Genomic DNA, 16,619 nt, shown 5'->3' on the forward strand with positions numbered 1-16,619 from the left:
GCCGAGATGATGAGGAAGACTTTGCACCTGACAGACATTGATGGAAACTGGAGGCAGTCTGAGCTCGGGGAGAGCGCGCGAGAACAAACGGCCGACATGAATTCGTTATACTCATTTGAGATAACAAGTGCTCGTGGCTTTAATTGACTTAATCAACAAATAGAATTAATCAGAGATTTCTAATTAATGGTAATTGATTGAATATCCAGTGGGTCACCGTCAGTGCCGGATTCCCGTGTCCTTCCCATCACTGTAGGGGATTTGGGCTCCTCTCCTCAATCTTGCCGAGATTAATTGAAAATGTTAAAATTGCAGCGGGCGTACAGGGCGAGATGAAGTGTGCGCTCACTTCCCACGGGAGAGGAGAACACAAATATCCGGAAAACCAAAGTGCGGCAACGTGGTCGTGATTTTTTTAATCCTCGCGAAAAATGTCAGAATATGGCATGTCTTAGATTTTAATGAAATTAAGTGGGAGGGAGGGACGGGGAATGGGAGTTGGCAGGCTTTAGGCCGTGTCTGCCGTGGTCTGTTCTCCTTTTGTCGCTAGAATAAAGAGATAAGCAGTTTTTGGTGAAGCACTCTTGGGAGGTCTGCGTGTAATACACATGCATCTTCACAGCTCGCCTCTCCGCCTCAGGTGTGATTACAGACTCTGATAGCGAGAGACCTGTAGATTAATACTGTACAGCAGATGGATTTAGCCGCACGATAACAGTCGGGGGAGCGCGATGAGCGAGAATAGTCATCTCGGGCGTTCGGGAGATTGTGTTAGCGCACAGACGCGCCGCGAGACGGCTGATCCTCTGATAGCTTTATTAAAAAGCACCTGATAGATGATCAGGTCGTCTCTTCTGAAGATCTCCATCATGATGGACACAGGAGGGGTGGCTATTGATGTTTTGTTTCTGTCAGTCTTTCTCAATATACTGCCAGAGGACATTTTTATTGAGAGGTGCTCTTTCATAGCTCAATGGACTTCTCAGTATGAGTCGGAGAGCCTTAAACATCTTGAGCTGTGGGTTTGGGAGGTTGTTTTACATTTTCCAAAGCTTTACTACAAATACCATGGTTAAGCTAAACCAAGTTTTATTTGATTTGAAGATACTGTGGTATAACTATAAATACAAGGATTAAGCTGCAGCAAAGCAATGGGTAATTTGTGATTACCAATGTACTATCATCTGCCATGTTCATTTATTTTATAATTTTTTATTTAATAATTTACTATTGAAGTATTATTCATTCATCATTCTTATTTTATTTTTGTTTATATATATATATATATATATTAAACACAAATTGTCAGTCTGATAGTAAACATTATTATGAATCATTATTCATAATATAAAATGTATATTCATTTAGAGTATTAATAACATTTTCTATAATATTAATACAATTATTATACAATATTATATAATTCTCCTTTGGGACTATTTTTAATAAAAGTCCAAATTAACCATTTATCATTAAATAATATATTCAATTGGAGCATTGTAGATGAATAACTTTCTGTTTGCCTGAAAATAGCACATTCGATTTAGAAATAGATCGTTCACTTAGTAAGAGTAGAGAGCTACAAATGAAATAAAAGAGATAATACATGAATAACATACAGTATCTCACATGATTCAGTGTTTAAAGAATTCAAGGAGGTATTTTGGCAAATCTGAGCACAGTCTAAAGTTTACTGAGACTTGAGCTAAGTCAGGTGTTTGTCTTAAGAAATAAATCAGAGATGAAGGAGACTTGAGAAAAAACAATCCTTTTTTATCTTATTAATGACACTGAGTAACAAATGAGCTATTAAAGATATGTGATCTGTGTTTTCTTTTCTCTTTCACAATATTCTGGCCTCTCTCTATACCTCTCTCTTATTTTGATTTGGAGGAAGCAACAGTTGTCTGTTGGCTAGCGTCCAGTGTCTCGGCCGTAGAACCGGGATTGTGGCTCTGAATGGACTCAATAGACTCACATACAAGGGTGGTGTGATGGGGGTCAGACTATTCCACTGCACTGGGTTTTTGAAAAAACTTTTGCCGCACCGTATTCCACATTTTAAATATGGCAAGATTTAATTGAAGGGAAACAAGTTTACAAGCCAGTAATGCAAAAACAATGAAGCATCATGAATGTCGAAACTTGCCTTTAATGCTGTGTTTACACCAAACACTAACAATCATGTTCCACAGTCTTATACTCGCAGGAAAAGTTGGTTATTTTAAAACATCAAACGATGGGGAGTTTCTGAACCAGTCAAACAGGTGACAATGAGCTCTTCATGCATATTTCTCGCTGTTAAAATATTGAACGCACGTCAATCAAACCACCCTATTCGCATCATTCATTATCGCCTGTCGCGAATTCGTGTCTATTTGCACCTTTGCATTGACTTTGTATGAAATTTACTCCCACAAATTGCTTGATTCGCATTTGGTGTGAACCCAGCGTAAGGGGAGTGTTTAGCCAAAAATGAAAATTCTTCCATTTGTGACCCTGGAAGACAAAAAGGGGACGTTTTTCGAAATTTAGACCTGTATTACTTTCTTTCTGCAGAACACAAAATAAGGCAAAAACACAACATTCACCGCCTTTGACTTCCAATGTATGGCAACATGACCACTGACACATTTCTCAAACTATCTTCTTTTGTGCTCCACAGAAGAAAGAGTTTGAAAGACATGATAGTGAATCAACGTTGACTTATAATGTTACCTTTAACCTTAGCTGTGTCAATGTGAAATGTACAAACACCTTTAAGAAAGCAAGTTTCTACAGTCACCAGATGCAGTACCCTGTGAGCCGATGTGTGCTCATGAGTGAAGAAGCTCATCTGAGCGTCAGGTTTCCATCACACGTCTCTACACGTCAAAGCTGGAGCTCTTAGGGTAGATGACTCTATCAGTGAAGTACAATCCTCTTCTGCTCTCTGGCATGCCGCCATCGCACTTTACAGTCTCATTACCTGTTTAAAAGACACAAGAGACGGGAATATGCTAAAACAGAGGAGAAGAGCACTCCAGGAAAAAATAAAATCCAATTTAAATGTAATGGTGTTTAATATTTATTGAAAAATGTACGGAAAATGTAAGGCAATGCTTTTTCGAGGCTGACGGGATTTACATAATACAGAATGTTTTGGTCCCGTACACGCGGCCGTCGATTTGGCGAAGGTGCCGCTGCATATATTAAATGGGGTTTTGGTACAGGTGAGAGAGCATCACAAAACACACACACGTCCTCCACAGCGGTGTGTTTCTCTTTAGAAGACCGTATATGCTCTTGTGATTTCATTAAACCAGTGTCATAGCTGGACTCGCTTTGGCCTTTTAATATTTAATTCTGTGGTGTTTATGGGGAAAGAGGATTGTGATTTACATGCTCCTGACAGACACAAGTTCTGAGGTGACCTTATCAAGCGCACGGGAGTCGTTCTCTGTTTCTTCTCTCTCTCTCTATCTGTCATTTCATTCAAACACTACAGAACAGGATCTCAAATACGATAGGATGATATCGAGTAGAAGTTAAACCTGTGTTGTGTCTGTGGCTAGTGTTGGCAAGTCAATAGCTTAAGTTAGCAGCGCTTAACTTCTTTTGTTGAAACTTGACTCTTGACTACATCACTGTTTCTTGGCGGCATTAAGAGCAAACGAGCCAAGGTAATAACTAAATGCATTGAGAAGTTTAATGCTGCAATCCATAACTTACATTAAACTTGCTTTGAAAAGTATACACACAAGGAAAAAAGTAAAGAAAAAAGGTTTAAGTTAACTTTAAAGTTTACTACAATAAAATAAACAAATTGGTGTTCTCATGTCCAATTTCACAGAAAATGTCTGTTTTTGTCAGATAATTACTTCAAATATAAATATATTCTTTGGGGGTGGATTATATTTATAGTTTATTTATTTATGTAAATGACTGGTTATCACAGTTTTATTTTAGAATTGACATCATCATTGTTTTTGAGGCAAACGCTTACATTTCTAACTCACAGTGTAATAAATATTTATATGAAAAAGAATCAAATTAGTTTAAATATTTCTAATCTAATTATTTAAAATAATATATTTTCTATACTTATAATAAAATGATCCTCAAAATGATAAAAACGATTTTCACTTTGAAAGCTTTTAAGTAGGAAAATAACTACATTTTGTTACTAGTTTCAATGTGACAACCTAGCTTTGAGTGTTTCTTAAAAGGATAGTTCAACCAAAAATTAAAAAATCTATCATCATTATTACATGTCATTGCAAACCTATGACTTTCTTTTGTAGAACACAAAAGGAGATATTTTGAAGAACGTTGATATTCAAACTACATTGGTCTCACTTGACTTCCACTGTCTGGACACAAAACATTTTTCTAAATATCTTCGTTTGTGTTCCACAAAAGAAAGAGTCATATACAGGTTGCGAATGACATGAGGGTGAATAAATAATATCACAACTTTTATTCTCGGATGAACTTTCCAATTAAGATGCTTCATAGTTTTTGGTCTCTTCAGCCACTGCCATAATTTAATAGTCACTGCAAACCCTATGTGTACTAACACATTATCTGAGAGAACTGATGTGGCCCTGTCTCCTCAGGCTCTGTGTGTGGAGGTGCGGGGCAGACGGAGAGGCGTTTCCTCCGTGTTGAGACTCTGTCAGAAGCTTCTGGACGGGCCCGAGCGTCAGAGCTCAGAGTCAGACGGACAGTCGCTGCAGCTGCTGCAGGTGAATCTGGAGAGACGCTGGGAAGCTATCGTCATGCAGGTGCTACAGTGGCAGACCAGACTCCAGCGCTCTCTGGGCAGAGACCAGGTCACGTATGCTTTGTGCTACAGTTTTAAACACTTTGCATGATCAAGGTGGTGCTGGTCCTGGTTTTGGCGTTTTAAGATTTGGGCTATTTGTAGTCATGGCGTCAAATGAGAAAAACACCTTAAGTTTTGAGTGCAGAAGGTGGGCTGTTTTTAGAAACATAAGATGTTTTGTTTATAAAATGTTGTTGTCCCATGACCTCCCAATGATGTATGCTTCTATCATAATTTGGTGAATAAACTATCTGAATTTGTCATTTTTAAGAATATTTATTTTAGGGCTGCTGGATTAAAAATCATAATCACAATTATTTTGACCAATATTGAGATCCCGATTATTTAAGACGATTACTCACTAGTCACTAACCTTATAAACAGCATGGAAAATAAAATAAATTCTTTGCTTTTAAACTGTGAATTCAACTGAAAAATAAATGTAAAGAAATAGCACAGCTGAACCACTATAAAGGAAAGCTGTGCGCTGTGGTTTTATGCAAAAGAATATGAAGGATCCTTGTAAAAAGGAATCCAGCACAATAATCGTTTTACCTCGATTTTAGTTAGAGATTTTTAGTAACTGTTGAAGGCCAAAATTGAGGATACGATTAACTGCACATCCCTAATTTCTCTGTGTAAACATGATAGTCTAATGGAATATTGAGTCAGGGAGGTGATGATTAAGGTTGTGGCTGAGTTTCACATACACAACAGGTGTCAAGTTGAGTGTTGCATTGTGGGATATATAGAACAGTGGTCTCAGACTTTTTCATTGTGTGGCCCCCCCTTGTGTAGAGTGCATTGCTTTGCGGCCCCCCAAATAAAGACTTATAATCCTCAATTCAGAATTTTAATTAAACCAAAAACATTTTGGTTATACAATGAAAGAACATAATTATTTTGGGTGGTGGTCTTATTTTTCCGACGTTTGATTGCCAAAAATGTATGATAAATTTCTACATTTCATAAAATGCCACAAAATCTGTGCGCCCCCCGGATCCATCTTGGGGCCCCCAGTTTAAGAACCACAGGTCTGGTACACCACCTGTTAAAATCTCCATTCATTGAATTATATTCATCAATTTATCAGAACAACGGATTAACACAAACACAGCCATGGTTGTCACTACAAAAACACATAAAACTCCATCATGTTTTTCTGAGCTGTATTTAATATAACCCACCGTATGCTAAGGAAGATGTCTAAGACTCACTGCTGGTAGTAAAGTGCTGAAACCGAGCAATAAGAATGATGTATAAGGCAGAGAAAATGGCCACATATTAGTCTTGAATACACAGAGAGAAGGAACGGTGGCTTGGTTCTCTCCCCAGATACTCACTTTAGTGTGAACTCAATCGATTGCAGAGGTTGCCAGAAATAACTGAATGTTCCTAATATATTGAGTAACCCGCAAATAATGGCACGATCTTACGTTTCCATCCTGCACTTAAACAATAGGAAATGTTTTTTTAAAGGCTTTTCGTCACATACACACAACCTACCATGTACATACGGCTTGTTTATAAAAAAGATTTAAAACAGAAGCATTAACTAGTCTCTTATTGTATGTGCGGGAGCGTTATAGTGCGTGTTAACAGTGAAGCGGGTCGAGGGCTAGACTTCGGCTTTTGTCATGTAGATATTGTGCATTCCTGCATGGCAGCAGCGGGGCTCTGGGGAGCGCAGAAAAGCCCGGCAACCTGTTTGTGAACGTCCACTCACTTACACGGGAAGACAAATTACTCGCCCCTCGCTCAGGCTGACCTTGCGGGCCTGAAGTGCAATTTTCTGTTTTGGCGGGCGCGGAGCAGAGGAAAAGAAAAATAATAGGGAGAGTTTGTTTTTGTAAATACAGTACACTTTGTGAAATGATAAAATAGCTGACTGTTGAATGCTTCGGGAGGCCTTGTTCACAACCAGTCCCGCGTTAGGAGTGGGAAATGGGTGCTTAATCTTTCACGTTTTTGTCAGGGTATCACGAAGTGGGTTTGAAGGTCGTTAAAGGTAACTTGCTTTCAAAGACGTGTTGAACCAGAGAGAGAGATCCTTTGTGTTTAATAGAGTAGCAATGACTCCAGCCTAAAAATCCTGGTCGGTCTTACTCGACCTGCTATAATAAAACAAATCATTGGATTAAGTCCATGTGATTAAAATATTATGTGGTGCAAATGTTGAGCTGAGGTCGCTTACTGAAACTATTTTTATTGGATTAAACTGATTGATTGTTCTTACACTTTTTTTCATGCATTGGCGATCTGAGGGTGTGCATTAGTGCTTTCCACATCAGCAGAAAGAGAATTAACAGAAATTGAATAAAAATTCATTATATGGGATATACGACATACAAAGCAAGTGTTAGATTTGCCAGTTTATTCGATTAATGAGATAAGGAGGATCATATAAATAGACCCTTCTTGCATGAACAACAAGCAGAAAATTAGAGTAATTGTGTGCTGTACCCAAAGCTTGCATTTGCATTTAATCTCATTTAAAGTCTTAGTTGAGGGCATTGGATTTCAGGGCTGTTATGAGAGTTTCTTTTGGCCCCTTACTAACATGGCTTTGTTTTCTCTGCAGGTCCCGGGAAACCTCATTGAACCTTCGCTCATGGACCTCCATGGCCTGACGGAAGACTCCTGGGAATGGGATGAGATGGACATGACCATTGGCAATCTAGAGACGCAGGACTGTGAAGACGAGCCGAGCACTGAATCTGAATTTCACCTTAATTCCCCAAAGGAGCCTTTTAGTCCAACGAACGACACACAGCGCAGGGCAACCTTCAACGCGGTGGAGGAGGAGAATGCCGCCACACCTCGTGTTTATCAAGTGTACAGTCTGCATAACGTGGAGCTCTACCATCAACACAGATCATCTTCAACCAAAGCCGACGTTCAGCAGCCCCTGATAAAGAGCCTGAGCATGGATTCCTCATTCTCCTCCACTGAATCACTGCCTGATATCCTGGGGAAGCATGAGCTGCTGTCGGAGACAACCAGGAGATCTGAAAGCGAAAGTGGGATAGTAAGCGAGGGAGACACAGAGACCACGGGTAACTCTGAGGTTTGCCTGCTCTTCCAGAGCGATGATTCGAAAGTGTGCGTTACTCTGACTCCACCCACAGTCGATGGAGACAGAGTCTCAGATGAAGACATAGACAGAGTTTTGGAGCGTGCCAATAGGTGTGCAGAATATGGCGACAGTCTCACCATTGGGAACAGCGACCGGCGGATGCACGTCATGAAAAAGAAGAGGGATGATGGTCGAGAAAACAGAAGGAAACACTGCAAGGAACCATTGGAGATCTTAATCAATGACATAAACCCTAAAGTTAACCAAAGCAGAAAAGTTGATGAAATGGCAACCACAGAGACGAGGTTTCAAAAAGAGTTCCCACAGTTATCCCAGGGCTCTTCACTTGACTCCCTTTATGCAGTTGGAGAACTATTTCCATCCAGCAAAGAGACACTCACTCGTAGCACATCCCTGGAAAGCTGGCTTGCTCCTTGCAAGGGCACGGAGGACGGCGGTAGCAAGGAAAGCCTTAGAGACATTGAATCGGTCATGGAGCCCACAGGAGAGCTCAGCAGGAGAACTCTGGAACTGTTGAAACGTCTTGAAAATATCCAAAGCCCTCTTGCTGAGAAGATGACGCGGAGTGTGTCTGACGTAACACTCGAGAGCAGCTCTCTGTGGCGTGGTCCACGCTCCACTGGCGCGTCCTCTTCTATAAACGAGAGCTCTGCACCCTCTCTCACAGAGCTGAGCAGCACTGAAGACTCATCGGTGGCATCCGAAGACCTGGCCGTGCAAATGAACCGCTGCGTGGACGCCGAATCGAACGCGTCCTTCCAGAAGCATTGCCGCAGCCAGCAGCAAACCGAAGAGGGTGATGCGAGCGTCAGTATGGTCGTCAATGTGTCCTGCACGTCAGCCTGTACGGACGATGAGGAAGACAGCGACCTTCTCTCGAGTTCTACCCTGACACTAACCGAGGAAGAGCTCGGCATTAAAGACGACGACTCGAGTGTCACCTCCGATGAAGAGTACAATGAAGGCCCCTTTGCTCTTGGGATGGACTATATAAAGGGCGAGTTTCAGAGCTGGATGAAACCCAGATCTCAGTGCAGAGAAAAGAACGAGGCTGATCTCGTGGATGAGTTGCAATGCGGCACCCTGTCTAGAGAAATCCTATCACCCATCAAATCTGCCGACGACAAGCAGTTTCTCAGCCGCTCAGCACTGAAACTCTTGGAAGCTGATGCTAATGCTAAAAACGAGAGCCTAAATCAAAAGGCTGTGGATGGAAACCGTAAGGATGCCACCAGAAGCTACATCAGCCGTTTTGTGGACGACATGGAGAACGGTAATGTCGAGAGCGCTCACAGCAAGCTAAAGGATGAAGATCTGAACGAAGAGCTGCTGAGAGAGGAGGGAAGTCTGCTTACTAGGAAGGGTGAGTCGTTTAAAGGCTGTTACGTGACGGATGCTGGAAATGTCCTCAGAAGTGACATGCTAACCGCCACGTCTCCATCCTCGTGTGAACAACTGAGCTTGATCTCCAAAGAGTCACCACTGGAGGGGCAGCTGAAAGGCGAGCTTCCCTGTCACAGCTCTCGTTGTCCTTCACCCTCCATCTCACCAGTGGACGATTGCTCGGCAGCACACGCTCGACAGAAACAGCTCACCGCCTTCCTGAACGACGTTCATGAGAACAATCAGGAATGTGCTTCGGGTAGCTGCAGCCACTTAGCTTTCACATCCAAGGAGGAGACGAAAAACGAAAACGTCCACGACTTTGTGATGGAGATCATCGACATGACATCCGTTGCCTTGAAAACCAAAAAGACGCAGGCCACGGAGGTCTCCAAACCAACATCTGTGTCTCAGATCAAAGAGAAAGTGCTCGAGCACTCCCACAGGCTCCTCCACCTGCGCAAGGGTGACTTCTACTCCTATCTGTCGCTCTCCTCTCACGACAGTGATTGCGGAGAGGTCAGCACTTGTGCGGACGACAAGAGCGGCACCCCGATCTTATCCGGGACACCAGATATCCGTGACGAGGAGCCCCTCTTCGAGGCCTGCACGGAGGAGGTTTACCTCGGCCCTCCTCTCTGTTACAGCATGTCCATTAGCAAACGGCCCATGAGACACGCCGGCAGACTCATAGAGCCCCTCGGTCTCCAGAGCTCAGCACCTCGCTCGGCCTGCGATGAATACCAACAAGCACATGGTATTGCTGAAGAAAGTGTAGCTGGTAGCCAGCCGGAGTGCCATAATGAGGCTCCTTATCTTAATCCTTTACCACGTGAAACCCCGATAGATACTGTTGAATGTTTTGCAGATACTAAAATGCTTGAATCCAATATTTCCTCTGTAATGACTAAGATAAGAGTCTCTTGCTCCACTACAAATCCTTTAAAAGAGGAAAGCGGCCTTTATATTAATCCCAAAATTAACTGTCCGCTGATAAGGAAAAGTGATAGCGATGAAAGGGCCCCCGCTTCACAGCCGACGACACACAAGAATCTGGGGAAAGGCCGCAGCTATGTGCCGGAAGTCAAGTCGACTCGTAAACAGGTGCGTTTTGTCGTGCTGCCGCTCTCTATCTGCTTGTAATGAGAGCGGTGTGCGTTTCTGCCAAATTCATCTCGTTGACTAAATATTTAAGAGGCCTTGTTATTCATTTTCTTCCCACCCCTCCCCTCTGCTCTTCCCCCGAAGAACTAATGCAAGAAGGATTTGCGGGCGTAGATTTAAAATTTTCAGGTCTACAGAACAGAATAATCATAATCAGTCAGATTATATTATGATTCATAAGCAAGAATGCTGCGAGGATCATTACTTAATTTCATGACTGAATTAGCATGTATTTGTGTTCCCTTTAAGTCGTTTTCCATTCCGTGTGCAAACTTCTCTCTGCTTGATTCCGCCTCTGTCTGCAAATCCTGCGTTTGACCTTATATCGGACGAATTAGGTTCCTACTTTCCAGCTCATCGTTGATCATGAAAAACAATGCATTAATGGCTTTAGTCATCAGTCAGATTCCAGTGTTTTCCCTTGTAATGACATATTGATTTCATTCAAATAACTAGATATCTGTTTCATATGAAAACACAAGAAGGGCTATAATCATTTTCATCATAACATCCACCCCCCTCTCTCTCTCTCTTTTAGTTAGTTTAGCTCTTTGTTTATTCTCTCTCTCTCTCTCTCTCTCTCTCTCTCAGTTCAATTCAAAATGTGCTTTATTTGCATGACAAGTGTTACAATGTATTTCCAAAACATTTTACATATGTACGGTGTATCTGGATCTCTCTGTTTATCTTTCTATTTTCTCTCTCTCTCTCTTCCTATCTTTGTATTTATTTTTTCAATTTTTTTTAATCCCTTTATCTCTTTATCTTTTTGTCCGTCTCTTTTTCTCCCGTTCCCACTTTCTGAATTTCTAGATTTCTCTTTATTTTACAAGTTCTTATCAGTTGCTATGCTTTAATATGTGTTTATTTGCTGTGCTAAAGCATTTTCTGCTTGGATAAGTAACATGTAAATAAATGAATTAAATCTGCATAAATATAAAATATAAATGCAAAGTAAAATGATACTGCCTACTAGTGCATATGTGAGCTATGTTTACTGTATGTTGACCCCCTCCAAATAAATCATATTTTTGGGTGATTCTGCTGATGAAAAACATTTTTTTTACACCTTTACCAGTAACATAAAATCATTTTGCAAAGAAGCAAACAAATTACCAAGTAAACTAAGAAAGAAACATTTTGTCCAATTTATAACTAAATAGAAAATATTATAGAAGGAACATGATTTGATCTCTCTCTTTGTTTTGTCTTTCTCTCTCACAGCTTGCAAGGTCAGAGAACATCAGCGATGTTGCGGTGGGCCGCAGGGCTCCACAGACAAATGGCTCATCTGCAGGAAGGGTTGGAGTCAGCAGTAGGCCTCAGGTCAAGGTAGGTGCTATAGGACTCGCTTCAACAAACACAAGCTCTCCCTCCCAGCCACTTCAAACTCCCCTTCAAAAAAACAGCCGCCGGCTCTTTTCCATGTCAAGCGTTACATTGCAAACAACCTCATTTTTCCACCGCGCTCTGTACCGCGGGTTAGCGTGAATTATTAGCGGCGCGCTTTGAAACGAGCCTGTTTTGTGTTTCCCATTGTTTTCGGGTTATGAAATTCAGCTTGATACAAACCCAAAGGCTTGCTTGGCGATGATGCAAAAGCCGTTCGGGGCTCAATATGGTGATATGGTTTAAATTATAGGACACTGTACTTTGTACGGCGATGACACACTTACCAGTAAATTGGTTTGAAAGGCAGTCGTTATGTAACGGGGGCCGTACATCCAATGCACCCGGCCTTTGAATTGTCATTTTTCTTTTCTTTCTCGACAGAAGAACTGTGCCCTCATCAGAGCGCTGCTGAAATAATGAATGTGTGTTGGCCTGCAATCATTTCTCCTGATGAAAAGCATGTACAGCAGATGGAAACTTAAAGAGCTGCTGTCTTAATCTCTCACTAAAGTCCCGAGTGCAGGAACACACTTTGTTTCATAACAAACTCTATCTCAAACAAGAAAGCTACATCGGTAAACTCGTCAGTGCATTGAACGTCACATTTTTACTGCTATATTAATAAGGATGAATTATAAATTAATCTGTCTTTTGCGTTAAAGACAAATCACACAAGTTAAAATGTTGTGAAAGTCCTGATTGTGATTTGAAATTTTGAGCATCATGTACGTTTCGTTGGAAGCAGATCACAAATTCACGTTTCATGTATGAACTATGAATACTGTCAAGTGCTCAATATTTTGTAATCTTAATGTTCTCAGATTTCGCACCCCACACCAGATCTACAGTAAGAAAATTACTGGTTGTACCAGAACCATACAAGTCGTGTATGATTACTGCAAACGTAAATGATATGATGCTTATAGTGATATGACACACAGGAAGGTCGTGTTGAATAATGTTGGTCATGTTTCAGCAGATGCCCGAGGCGTCAGGGACACAGTAAACAGCAGAAAGCACAAACTATCTGTCTCTCACACTATCACATCGAGCCTGTGGCTATTGAGGCCTCACAAGACACTGAGTGGACCGGGACCAAACACATACAAAACCAATCAAATATATTGTTTTGTAGGACATTCGTGGCTTTATAAAGGCATCTGTGTCGATCTCAAACTTTGTTTGGAAAAATCTGGGTTTCATTTCATCTCCAAATAAATAATAATAATAATTATGTGGTTTGATGCAATATTTTACAGCATTTTCCCTTTAAAATGAAGCATATACCCCCCTTTAAACTGGCAGTGACGTATTGTGAATTCAGACATGTGTTTTCTTCATGTAAAATATTCAATAAATGTTGTCACTTACAAGTGTGGGGTGAAATGTGACCAGGACATATTTTGTCGTGCGTTTCACTCATCTGGAAATGGAATCAGCATTAATCCAAACTTTTAATTTACATTATGTGTACAATCGTACTTGAAAGTACAATATTAGATGTTGTCCAAAACGTTTTAATCTTTTCTCGTGCCGTTGAAAACCTGTGATGACTCTTTCTTCTGTACAACACAAAGAAAGTCCTTTTGTGTTTGTTTAATGTAAGTCAATGGGTCCAATGTTATTTGGTTACCGACATTCTTCAAAATATCTTCTATTGTGTTCTGCAGAAGATAGAAAGTCACACAGGTTTGGTGAGTAATGATGACAGAATTTTACGTTTTTGGTTTTGCAGTGTCTATAAAAAATCTGTGTCACTCCAGTCTAACCATACAAATCTGATGTGTTTTTATCTTGTAGAAATTCTCTGGAAGTCAAGCCACGTCTGTGTGTAAACCCTAACTGATCTTGTTGGGGCTATCTGAAGGCTTACACACCTGCATTGTGATTTTGGGGTCTGGAAGAAAATCCACACCTACCTGGATATTAGTGCATGGGCCGCTAGTCTGGCACTTTAGAGACCTGAGTCCTTCATCCTCACCCTCTCATCCTCCTTCTGGCTGCTTTGCTATTTAGCCATGACCTTTGATCCCCGGTGACGTAACGTGAGTGACCCGCCACTCAAAGCTCCGCCCTGGACTGAGCTACCTCACCAGTCTTCTACCACACATACTCCTGTCTGACACTTTAACACTCTTGTGTACAAATAAAACCTATTTCATTATCTGATGGTACTCTATCTGATCCGCCGACTACTGTTGTTACAATGTTTGCATCCTCAGGGTCAAAGCTGAGGTGTGTTATTTGAGGGTTGCCCCTAGCGCTTTGAAGTTTTCGGTGAATCCGTAATGTGGTCCTAGATTTGGACGTGTCGCGTTCTCCATATGGTAAAATCACTTAAGTGGAGGTCACCAGAACTATCTTCACGTTCCTCTAGGATAGGACCGGGCGGAGCGTCGGCGTTTCTATGCAACACGACGATTGTGTGATGTTGGGTGGCAGGTGATCTTCGGAAGTGCGATGCTGTTTTTTTACTCCCGGAGAACAATGAAATGTAAACGTAACATTTTGTGCCTTGCAGTTATTATACATGTACATTTTATTAAACACTGCTTTTCCCTGTGGTGTGTCGGGTAACCGGTGAGAAAGTGGAAGTCGGCGAGGCTGATGTTGACGAATGAGCATCTGTAAATATGTATACTGTACGTTTGAACGCTGTTGTATAATGATGTCATAATAACTTCATGTTTGTGTTAAGTGACGTGGATTAAATAGTGTACTGTTAGGCTGCATGGTAAACTATGTAAGAGAACACTTCCATAAATAAACCAGATTTAATGAAGTGCACATGTTGCATTTTTGCGCTTATAGATGTTTTGCATCAAATAAAACTGAGCACAGTTCGTATTAGCATGATTTTACAGCAGCCTGAGTGTGTTCGTGTGTTAAAAGAAAGAGGAATTAATCCAGACATCAATTAAGAAGGAAAGTTGCGAATGTTTTTTTTAAGTGCAGATGTGGATTGCTTACAATAATTGTAATAACAGTTTTTCATGATGCCACTTTAAGGTAAACGGAATTTTTTTTTTTTTATTGCACGCTGTTCAACGGAATCTTTCGAGCGCTCTGCTGTTGCTATGGTTACCTGCCTCCATTTGTTGCGTCTAAAGTCCCCTTGAACCGGAAGTTGCGATCGTTTTTACTTCCGTATTCTAACACATTTCCGAGTGAAAAGGAATTTCAAAGGAGAAGATTAGTGGGCGTGGCTTGCGTTTTTCACTGCGAATTGATTGGATGTAAAAAACAGCTGTTGCATTGCTTTTGAAATGAAACTGGCAGCAGACTGACAGTTGAGGGGGAGGAGTTAACGGATGCGCGAGCCAAGACGTCAAATTTACATCATTTGAGATGGAAAGTCACTTCACGACGGAAGTGCATTTTCAGATTTTAACTAAAGATTATGAGGGTACATGAATTTTAAGAAGAAAATAACCCGCGTTGATAAGCTATTTACTATAAACGCTGCAATATTTCATGAAATTTTATTTTATTTCACTTGGACATTTCAGTTTACAGAACGTTTATTAACATGTTCAATTACACTGATGCATTTAACAGTCCCTCTAAACGACTTTCATGGCTTTATCTTAAAGCGTATGTGCACCTCGGATCGAACCCATGACCTCGGCGTAGCGATGTGCTGTAACCACCGAGCTACAGGAAAGCTTTTTATTTCCCTCAACGACGTTTTGTTTTTCTTTTCTTGGCTGTTAATTTAGTCCTCGTCGTGTCTGCACCCGGTAAATTTCATCTGTAAAAAGTTTTAAAATAACACTTTCACCACAGCGATGTGCTGTAGATTACACGGTGTTCTTAAAGCAGAGGCGCGAGCATCCACGCAGACGTCAATCGGTTATTTTGTGGCTAATATGCTGTTTACAGGAAGTCCTGATGACTCTGAAGATTGCGTGATGGGCCCTCAGAGATTCAGATATACGGTGGCATCGGAACCTCTGGAACTCATCGACAGCCAATCAAGCGCTCTGCTGATTGCGGCGTCGCGCTCTGATGATAAGCTCTCTGCCGTAATCGCCCATCGGCCCCTGCAGGAGGTGCGTGTTTGTTGATGATGAGTGCGCGCGCGCGCCTGCGCCGGAACCAAATCAGACGGCGGCGATGATGGCGCGAGAGGATTCGTCTGCTGTCTTATGAAATTGAGGACAGTGTTTGTGGATGTGAGTAATATCACTGGCCACCTCGCGCTGTTTATAATGTCATGATTGCCTCATTTATGGCTTGTGAGGAAACATCACTTATTTTATGAAAATATAACACAGCTCGCTCTGCTGAAAAAACAACAGAATCCTGCCTGAAACACAATAGAACATTCAATGGTTATAATGGGAACTATAATGGTCTCTACTGGTATGTGATCTTAGTGGAATGGTGTCCAAAACAAAAGTAATGGTTCTAATGGAAAAAGCTAATGGTGTCTTAATGGAAACCATTAGAATTTATGTTATGGTTTATAGTGTTTTGTTTTCTTAGCAGGATGGGCGTCACAATATTGCCTTTCAAATGTTTTCATAGCATGTGCCGACTTATTCACTTGGGTTTAACAAATTCACTTGACAATGGTTGCCTTGCCAAAGTTGTAAATATTCATACGTTTAGTTTTCATTGAACTTCATAAAATCATCTGCTCGTCATTTTGGGGGCTTTTCAACATTTCAGAGTTTTGTTTAGGAATATAAACACATGAAAACGTACAATAACACAAATCACACATAATGAAACGCAGACATTATAACAATGTGTGAGATCTTTTATCTCGCA

The 16,619-nt window shown here is 41.1% G+C and overlaps 1 protein-coding gene across 1 annotated transcript in view; it reads left to right on the top strand.

Moving 5' to 3' along the window:
* akap6 (A kinase (PRKA) anchor protein 6) overlaps positions 1-14,626 on the top strand; it is a 106,485-nt gene extending 91,859 nt beyond the window's left edge. Inside the window, exons 12-15 of the mRNA XM_056768126.1 lie at positions 4,599-4,814; positions 7,389-10,391; positions 11,676-11,783; positions 13,644-14,626. Coding sequence (XP_056624104.1) covers positions 4,599-4,814; positions 7,389-10,391; positions 11,676-11,783; positions 13,644-13,685 — 3,369 coding nt within the window. The 3' untranslated portion in view covers positions 13,686-14,626. The remainder of the gene's footprint in view (positions 1-4,598; positions 4,815-7,388; positions 10,392-11,675; positions 11,784-13,643) is intronic.
* Positions 14,627-16,619: the final 1,993 nt, after the last annotated feature.

This window comes from Triplophysa dalaica, chromosome 15 (genome assembly GCF_015846415.1).
Source record: "Triplophysa dalaica isolate WHDGS20190420 chromosome 15, ASM1584641v1, whole genome shotgun sequence".
Taxonomy (NCBI): Eukaryota; Metazoa; Chordata; class Actinopteri; order Cypriniformes; family Nemacheilidae; genus Triplophysa; species Triplophysa dalaica.